This window comes from Chiloscyllium plagiosum, chromosome 35, assembly GCF_004010195.1.
Source record: "Chiloscyllium plagiosum isolate BGI_BamShark_2017 chromosome 35, ASM401019v2, whole genome shotgun sequence".
Taxonomy (NCBI): Eukaryota; Metazoa; Chordata; class Chondrichthyes; order Orectolobiformes; family Hemiscylliidae; genus Chiloscyllium; species Chiloscyllium plagiosum.
Window position 1 is genome coordinate 4983803 of NC_057744.1, and position 10209 is coordinate 4994011.

A 10209-nucleotide genomic window follows, 5' to 3' on the forward strand; every position below is an offset into this window, starting at 1 on the left:
CCCTCACCACCAGACGCCTGGAGGAAGAATGCTTCATCTTCCGCCTCGGAACACTTCAACCCCAGGGCATCAATGTGGACTTCAACAGTTTCCTTATTTCCCCTTCCCCCACCTCACCCTAGTTCTAAACTTCCAGCTCAGCACTGTCCTCATGACTTGTCCGGACTTGTCCTACCTGCCTATCTCCTTTTCCACCTATCCACTCCACCCTCTCTTCCCTGACCTATCACCTTCATCCCCTCCCCCACTCTATGCTACTTTCTCCCACCCCCACCCTCCTCTGGTAGAGGATACTTCACTGTAGAGTATTTGCAGAAGAGGGACTATTCTTTGATAATAGAAGGATTATTGCATGGTAGCAAGTACACCTACATTTGGTCAGGAATAATTATTAGGGAGCTGAGACAAATACATTTGCTCCCTCTGAAAACTCTTTTCCTTTACTTATACACTGTATATGACTTCAATTGAATGGGTCAAGCCACCGTAGCACAAACATTAATCCTCTCAGAACATTAACTTGTACAACAGTGGATTTCAAGGAATGTCTTGTGAAGAGAGAGAGGTAGGTAGAGAGATTGCTACAGAAGGAGTGAATTGCAGAGCCTGTCCAGCTGAAGGTGATTGGTAGAGTGATTAAAATCAGGAATGCTCAGGAGGTTAGAATTGGACATCAGCTACTGAGATCTTATTGGCCTAAAGAAGTTATAAAAATGAGGAGTAGTGAAGCCTTGGAGGGATTTGAAAATTTCAGAGTTTTGCGAACCCGTGTCGGTCAGCAAGCATATGGAACTTAGTGGGAGATGGCAGAGTACAGTAAGGTTTTGGTATTGTATCCAAGGTGAGACACTTTCATCAATGAGGGAAACGTTTGGTGAAAATCCAACATATAACTCATTTACTGACTGAGTTAAAAATCACACATCACGGGGTTATAGTCCAACAGCTTTATTCAGGAGTACAAGGTTTTGAGGCGCTCCCTCTTCATCAGATGGTATGGAGCAGGACCATAAAACACAGAATTTATAACAAAAGGTTACAGTGTCATGTTGGCTGGAGTATATTAAACAAACTTAAATTAAATCTTTTTTCTTTTCGAATGGGTTTCCTAGTTTCGGTTCATTAATATGTAAATTCCAGAACTCCTTTTAAGTCACATTCTCAAGATAACTTCAGATTTTCTAACAAAAGGTGTCATCTCAGTTCAGACAATGCATTGTAGGTGTGAGGTTAAAGTCTGTCTGTGTCCCCATCTTGAGTCAGACTGGTTCTATTTCTAAAGTGGGATTTACAGAATGACACCTTTTGTTACAAAATCTGAAGTTATCTTGAGAAGGTGATGTAAAAGGAATTCTGGGATTTACATATTGATGAACTGAAACTAGGAAACCCATTCTAAAAGATGAAAGACTTAATCTAAATTTGTTTCATATATTTCAGCCACATGACACTGTAACTCGTTTGCTATAAATTCTGTGTCTTATGGTCCTGCTCCACAACCACCTGATGAAGGGGCAGGGCCTCAAAAGCCAGTGCTTCCAAATAAACCCGTTGGACTATAACCTGGTATTGTGTGATTTTTAACTTTGTCCACCCTAGTCCAACACCGGCTCCTCCAAATCATTTACTGAGGGCATCTTATTTATGGCCGAATGAGCCCAGTGCATCACATTTGATAAGCAGTTGGACGAATGAATTTTCAAGTCAGAAAGAATATCCAGCCTCCTGTAGATATATTTTAATTTTAAAAAAATCAGTAACAACAAAATATCATACATCATTAAATGCTATTTGAAGCTTACCTGTGTAGACATGCAGCACTTGGTTTGTGTTTTAAACATGTAATTAATACGATGAGCAAAATGATGAATCCAGAAATGGCAAACCCAATTCCAACATATATTTTGTGGAAGGATGCATTTGTATCACCTGTGTACAGAGTGAGATGTTACTGCATGATGCCCTGATGAATTCAGTTGTTTCAAGGTCTAGTGAAAGAGATTAAAGGATGCTTTATATTTCTGTCCATGAAAATTGTATTAGTCTGAGCAAGCCAAATTTTCTTCACCATTTTTCCATCTCTCTCATGCAACTTTAACAGCTTGTATTTATGGTCTTATCTTTAGTTTTCTAACAGGTCTTAAGGTCCTTCAGAGCAACATTATCGAAAAAAATTTGGGACTGAGCATGGTCAGCAGACCAATAGCTTTGTAACACAGATTATTTTAACAAGCAGATTAATGGAGGTGTGTGTGTGTGTGTCTGTGTGTGTGTGTGTGAGAGAGAGACAGACAGACAGACAGACATAGACAGAGACAGAGACAGAGAGAGCTTTGGAAAATGAATTCAAGGACTTAGGATCTAGGCAGCTGAAAGCACATTTGCTGATGGTGCTGTGAAGGGGTGCAATACTTTGTCCAGCAGTTACCCATGAGATTGACAGATTTAGCCATTCATGTTCATCCTGGCCTTTCCCAAATACCAGAATAAAAATGAGGACAAAGCATTTAAAGAATGAAGATGAAAAGACCACGATTGGAACATGAGGTGAGGGAAGAGAAAGTATTGAAGATAACTCATTGATGTCAGGTATGAAATAAAGCAAGAGAGATTTAACCAGATCTGGTTACCAGCTCTGGGAGGACATATTCCTTCATGAACTCCCAATTCCTATCAGCTCATTGCAGTCTTCGACTAATTTCTAATAGTTTTAAGCCTACTTAAATAAAGAACAATGAAAATATAAAAATATTGAAAATCTGCCTTTTGTATCTTCTTAGTCCATAGCTGTCCTTGTGAAAGACACCGTGAACTGTCGTGGTTGTGGGTATGTTCACAATCTTCTGAAATTCCAGTACAGCAGGAGGTTCCACAGCACTGAGGATGTCACCCAGACAGGGCACAAAACTTTTGCAAATCAATTTCCCAGCTCAGCGACCATACCCACAACCACGGCAACCAGTACCTGAGCTACAAACCTTGACACAAACCTTGATACAGTGAACTGGTTTGCAAAGGTTCAACAAACATGCATTGTCTTGTTGAAGCTGTGTTAAGGTTTTTTTAACTGATAGGTTTTATCTAAGTGTGAAAAATGATCTGGTAACCAGTTCAGTAACATTTCACAGACCCTTTAATCACATCGAATGGTAGGATTTTAGCCTATTGTTCCTTAAGTGTGATAATTCTCAAATGCTATAAAGCTTAGAACGTGCCCACGTTTTCTACAGAAGCAATTTACAAACCGAACAGATAACAAACAGATGAAAACCCTTTTGAAGGCCTTTTTGCAACTAGATGTTTGCATGGTTTTATTTAACATTTTTTTTAATGCTGCTGTAATATGGTAAATGAAAAAACTTAGATCTGTATTAACACTTTTCAAACCTTATGTAGTTGCTGTGGAAACACAGCAGATAATTTGCGCACATCAAGTTCCACAAATTGCAACACCAGATAGTTGGTGGTAATGATGTTGATTGAGGATAGATATTTCATCATGATACAAATGATAAGAATTCAATTTCAGTTATCCCTAACTGTGTCTCTGTTTGCAGTTCTGTCACTGCAAAATCCATTTCTATGCTGGCTATGTTTCAATTGCTGGTCCTCATGTTGCTGAGTGCCAGAACTTAGGGTTCAAGTCCCACTCCAGGACTCAGTGCAAAATTCCACGCTAATGTTTAGGGAATAGTGCACTGTCAGAGATACATCTTTTTGGATGCATTGTCAAAACTAAGACTCAGTGTTAACTGCTGAAGTGAGTCTGATAGAATACATGATACTGCTTTAAAGAAGAGCAGGCAAATTATCTCCAGTTTCCTGACCAACATCTTCCATGATCAATATCACAAGAACAGATTATCATGGTCACATTGTTTTTTCGTAGCAGCTTGCTGTGCCCATGTCAGTGACTACATTTCCCTCATTACTAATGACAATTTAGGGAGGGAGATCAGCCAACCTTACCCAGTCTGGCCCATGTATGACTTTATGACTCTATGTATGACTCCAGACCCATAGCAATGTAGTTAACTCTTAAATGCAAGCGATTTAGTTCAGGGGCAATTACGGATGGACACCAAATGTTGATCTTACCAGCAAGGCACACATCCCACGAAATGAAGAAAAATAATTATGACAGTGAAGTTACTTCAAAAATATTTCATTCGTAGTTTAGTGCTTTGATGTGCTTCGAGTTGTGAAGAAATCTGATATCCTCAGCTGCCACCAAAAGGTGCTATAGAAATGCAAATCTTTCTTTCTTCACCTTCTAAGTCTTATTCTGTCAACATTTTGAAGCCAGGTATTGGATTTACCTTTTGTTGGTGAAGTTGAATTTTCGCCTGTATTTGTATTGTTCTGTTGCGCAGTCCATAGCTCTTTACCAAGAATTCAGAAATTTTAAAAAAAATTGTTAAAAGCAGTGAATTAGTTAAAAACATTGGGGACAATGACAGGGCTTGAATATACATCGTTGGGAGAGAAATTACAAAAACTCAGATAATTCAAGTTCCTAGTTGACACTTGGTTCAAGGAGATAGCGCTCTGAGATGATTAAGTGTGAAACAGCATTAGAGAATAATGAGAAATCAGAGGCCATCGCCTACTTATTATTACCATGTTGAGTTTCCTGGTTTGTTGAAGGGACAGATGTGACTTCCGTAGCATTCTGATTATCTAAAGAAAAACATCAATTATAAATAATATTAATATCCTTCAGGATTTCAACAGATACTGTAGAACATAGTCTTATAAGTTACAGATTGTGGACATTCCCAGCTTCCTTGGCCATTCCTTCCTCCTTTGAAACTCAAGCTGTTTGCTCAAGTTTGAAAATGTTAACTCTATTTTTCCCTCTCCACAGAGGCTACCCGATTTGTTGAGTATTTAATGTTTTCTGCTTTCACTGACGTCATGTTGCGCCCATAACAGTGTGCAAAGCTCTGAATTAATGAAGTATTTTGAAATGTTGCTACAGTAGCAATGCAGTAACGTGGTAGCTATTGTACTGCAAGATCCCACAGACACCAGATAGTCTAGCATTTCATGTCTAGATGACTCGTCTTCACTTCTGATGAAGAGCCATTCAACACGAAACGTTAGCTTGCTCTCTCTCTCCATGGATGCTGCCTGACCCGCTGTCATCTCCAGCATTTAGATTCCAGCATCTGCAGTAATTTGCTCCCAGATAATCTGTTTGAGGTGTTGGTCGGCCAGAAATTCCTTGCTTTTCTTTCAAATTGTGCATTGTGAGATTTTACTCTCAATTGACAATAAAATGAAGTCTGTGGCTGAGGCACGGCTGGTCGCCCTCTGGTGTCAGAGCCAGAAGGCTATGGATTTAAGCCCCAGTCCAGGACCTGGGCACAAATATCAAAGGCTGACACTCTCAGCAGGGAGCCCTGCACTCTTGGAGACTCTGTACTTCAGATGAGATGCAAAACTGAAACTATGCCACCTCTCTCAGGTCAGCTTAATAATATTCTTAATATTATTTGCCCCTCAGTCAAAACAGATTATTGAGTCATTATGACATTGCTGTTTGTGGGAGCTCTCAGTGTGTCAAATGGGTGCAAGACTTCCTACATTACTCTAGCAATTGCTCTCTGAAAGTACTTCACTGGCTGTGGGGGGGGCGACTGGTTGAAAGGCTCTACAGAAATGCTAATCTTTCTTTTCCTTTTCAAGGTCTTAACCTGGAGCTTTGTGGCATGTCTTTGAAATGGAATTTGACCAGCTTCACCCCAACACAAGGCCAGCTGCCTGACTCAGTGAGATTGGTCCTACCTGCCACACTGCTGCTGTATTGAGTGAGTGCTGCACGGGTAGAGTTTCTAATTTTCAGCTGAAATATTACATCGAAGGGAGGCTGTCAGAACATCTCCAATGTGAGGTTTTTGTATCTCAGTTCTTGTGTCTGATGGGCATGGGATGCCAACCTGTGTTTCTATTTTTGTTCAATCACAGGATGTGGATGTTACTGGTAAAGGCCAATTATTGTTGAGAAGATGGTGATGAGAAAGCAGAGTCCTTGTTAGTTATAGATCTTGAAACTACATTTCAAACATGACTGTGTGGTTATAGATCACATGAATAGATTTCAACCAAACTGTTTGCTGTTGTGTGGGTATGTTTGCCGAGTTGGGAAGTTGGTTTTAGATGTTTTGTCCCCTTTCTAAGTGACATGCTCAGTGCTGCAGAGCCTCCTGTGAAGCGCTGCTGTCCTGTGTTGGTTGGAATTTATTTGGCTTCACTTCCGGTTGCCGGTTGCTTGTTGCAGTGTTGGTATATTGGGTCTAGGTCTGTGTGTTTATTGGCAGAGTCTGTGCATGAGTGCCATGCTTTTGGAAGTACTCTGGATGTCCTCAATTTAGCTTGTCCTATTATTGTTGTGTTGGCCCAGTTGAATTTGTGGTCCTTTACATCTGTGTGCATAGCTATGAGGGACAGCTGGTCATGGTGTTTCATGGCTAGTTAATGTTTGTGGACGTGGATTGTTAGTTGTCTGCTTGTTTGTCATGTGTAGTGTTTTGTGTAATCTCTGCATGGAATCCTGTGTGCAGGGGCTCACCTATCTCTGGGCTCATAGCAGAAGCAGTGATGCACAAACTACCAATCCAACCCAAACTATGGATCAGGTACATGGTTGATACTTCTTTAATCATTAAAAGAACAGAGTTCAAGAGCCCACACTGGATTATCAACACCATACTCACAGGGATCAAATTTACAAGAGAGGTGGAAATTAACGATTAACTCCTATTCCTGGAAGTGATGGTAGAAAGAACACAGAATGGGGAATGCACCACAAAAGTGTACTGGAAAGCCACACACACAGCAACCAGGTCCTGAAGGCCAACACAACAATAATAGGACAAGCCAAATAGAGGACATCCAGAGTACTTCCAAAAGCATGGCACTCATGCACGGACTCTGCCAATAAACACACAGACCTAGACCCAATATACCAACACTGCAACGAGCAACCGGCAACCGGAAGTGAAGCCAAATAAATTCCAACCAACACAGGACAGGAGGCTCTGCAGCACTGAGCATGTCACTTAGAAAGGGGACAAAACATCTGCAAACCAACTTCCCAACTCGGCAAACTTCCCAAAGTCAGCAACCACCTGAACACACACAAGAGAAGCTGTATTAGGACCCTGTTCAAAAGGGCTACAACACACTGCAGCATTCCCGATCTGCAATGACAAGAAGAAGAATACCTCTACAGAGTCTTCCCCAAGAACAGATATCCCCCGCAACTTCATCTGCAAACAAGGACATGCCATGAGTCAACACACTAGATAGGCTACCTTGTATAACAAACATCTTGGAACTGACAGCCAGACTTCTCCACCCACTGGGATTCATGACAGCCCATAAACCAACAGCCTTGCTCAAACAACAACTCACCAGGACAACAGACCCTATACTCATCATGTGCAAGACTAACGTGGTGTGCAAGATTCCATGCAGAGACTGCACGAAACACTACACAGGACAAACAGGTAGACAACTAACAACCCACATCCACAAACACCAACTGGCCACTAAACTCCCATGACTAGCTGTCCACAGTAGCTATGCACACAGATGACAAGGATCACAAATTCAGCTGGGCCAACACAACTATCCTAGTACAAGCCAAACAGAGGACAGCCAGAGAATTTCTAGAAGCGTGGCACTCATCCATGGACTCCATCAACAAGCACATAATCCGAGACCCAATACACCGGCCACTACAACAATTAACTGGAACCGGCAACTGGAAGCAGCAGGGACAAAACCAAATACATTCCAACTGACACAGGGCAGCAGTGCCTCACATGAGGCTCCACAGCACTGAGGCTGTCTCTAGAAAGGGGACAAAACATTTACAAACCAACTTCCCAGCTTGGCAAAACATACCTATAACCATGGCAACCAGCACCCAAGCTACAAATCTTTACGCAAACCTTGATTATTGATTGGTTTTCTAGACATTTTGAGAGGAAACAGGTGACAACCAAATAACTATGGATCTGTGGTCATCAAAGGACCAGACCAAGCTGGAATAGTAGACTTGCTTCCCTAAAAAATGTGAGTGAGCCAGATGGACTTTTATGTGAATCCAGTAGCTTCATGGTAACTGTTTCTGAAGCTGGGTGGACCTGGGGTGCAGTGGGTAGCTTTTCTGTCACTGAGCCTGATGGTCAAGGAAGGTATATTCATAATGAAGCCAAACGGTTGTGCCTCAACCTGCAAATCCTCCTGGTTAATGGCAGGTGGTAGGCTTCTAAGAGATTCCTGGTCATCCACACGATGAAAAGAATGTTGGAGCTCTACCATCGCTGTAGCTCCGTGTTGCTGGAACATATGTTGCTGCAGCCATTCAGACTTCTTATTGGAGGTGGGACTTGGGGTTTGGTTGGTTCAGCTGGCTGGAGTGGAGATTGATGCCAACAACATGGGGATTAATACCCATTTGGGTCTGGGGTAGATTGTATCTGCCTCCCAACTCGACCAGTGATGGACAGCGCAGCATTTTGGCAGATCTGGCTATTGGTAGGGAACTCTGGAAGAATTATTGATAGTACCCCCTTGTTCCAGATTTTATTTACCTGAAGTTGAGTTATCCAGCAACCATGGGGGATTTGAACACAAATTACTGAATTATTCATTGGGTCTAATTGATGTAACATCCATGCTACCTTACTGGGATAAGATGCCTTGGGCCCAGAGGACCCATTCTCTCTGAGAGTCACCTTATTTCAGGCGAGGGGTGAGGTTGAGAAAGTGGGACCTTCACAGAGGCCTCAGCTGGTGCAGGAATGAAGCCTGTACTATGCAATGCAAAGCAGTGATCCAAGGTAATCAATCCCTACCTTACTGGGCTATGGGGAGCCGACAAGCTTGCAAACACACCCAGAAAGTGCCCTTAACAAAGAAACAAATGCGCATGTGACGGGGCACAATCTTTAGAAAACATGTGTAATGAAAGGTCCCAATTCAGCAACAAGATTCCCAATCCAAACAGGAACTGAGAAGGAGAAAATGGATGCGTGTAACACTGAATTTATTGTATAAAGTGTGTACACAATCTTGACTTCAATAAAGATCGACATATGAAGACCTACCTTGTACGGTCAAATTACAAGCCGTTTGATAGATCTGACCTTCCACCTTCACTTTACAGTCGTAGATTCCACTGTCATTCACAGCCAATGCCATAAAATGCAGTGAAGCATCTCCCTCGGTGCCATTGCTGGAAAGAAAGGCGATTCTCTGCTGCCAACCATCAGTCACGTAAACCCTTCCACCTGAGAGTGTTAAGATCTGCCACAAAGTTAAACAACAGTCACAACTGCATGAAGGATTGCGCAATTTCTTTTCACAACAATTGGCCAAAGTCATGATTCTTGGATCGGAGATACCTGTGTTGGACTGGGGTGTACAAAGTTAAAAATCACACAACGCCAGGTTATAATCCAACAGGTTTAATTGGAAGCACACTAGCTTTCGGAGCGACGCTCCTTCATCAGGTGATTGTGGAGGGCTCGATCCTAACACACAGAATTTATAGCAAAAATTTGCAGTGTGATGTAACTGAAATTACACATTGAAAAGTTGATTGTCTGTTAAGCCTTTCATCTGTTAGAATACAGTGATAGTTTCACTTCTTTCATGTGTAAATCACAAAACCCTTTTTTTTGCATTCTCGGGTTAGCTGTTAACAATGGTGATAGCTAGACAATATGTTAAAGGTGTTAGTCCCCTGTGTTCTCTGTCTTTGACCTGATGTTTAGATTGATTCTAATCTAAAAAGTGAAATAACAGAGTTAGACAATATGTTGAAGGTGTTAGCCCCCTGTGTTCTCTGTCTATGACCTGATGTTTAGATTGATTCCAATCGAAAAAGTGAGATAACAGAGTTTTACATAAATTCATGCAGTTTTTGAGCTCAGAGTTCGACATGAATCTGTGGTTTTTGAGCAAAGTGCAATGTATCTTTGTACCAAAAAAATTCACCACACACAATATATATGTGTGCATGTGGGTCTTTGTCTGTCTGTGTGTGTGTCTGTCTGGGGTGGGGGTTGTGAGTGTGAGAAAGTGTGTGTGTGGGTGTTTGTGTGTAGTGAGTGCAGAGTGTCTTAAGTCTGTGAGGGGGTGCATGTGTGGGAGTCTGTGTGTCTATAAGGATGTGTGTGGGTGTCTGTGTGC

At 41.8% G+C, this 10209-nt stretch overlaps 1 protein-coding gene across 1 annotated transcript in view; it reads right to left on the reverse strand.

Moving 5' to 3' along the window:
- Nucleotides 1-10209, reverse strand: part of LOC122540604 — a 43317-nt gene that overhangs the window by 6873 nt on the left and 26235 nt on the right. Inside the window, exons 3-6 of the mRNA XM_043676532.1 lie at nt 9123-9321; nt 4621-4680; nt 4320-4382; nt 1803-1929 (exon numbers count right to left, since the gene is read on the reverse strand). Of these exons, the coding sequence (XP_043532467.1) occupies nt 1803-1929; nt 4320-4382; nt 4621-4680; nt 9123-9321 (449 nt within the window). The remainder of the gene's footprint in view (nt 1-1802; nt 1930-4319; nt 4383-4620; nt 4681-9122; nt 9322-10209) is intronic.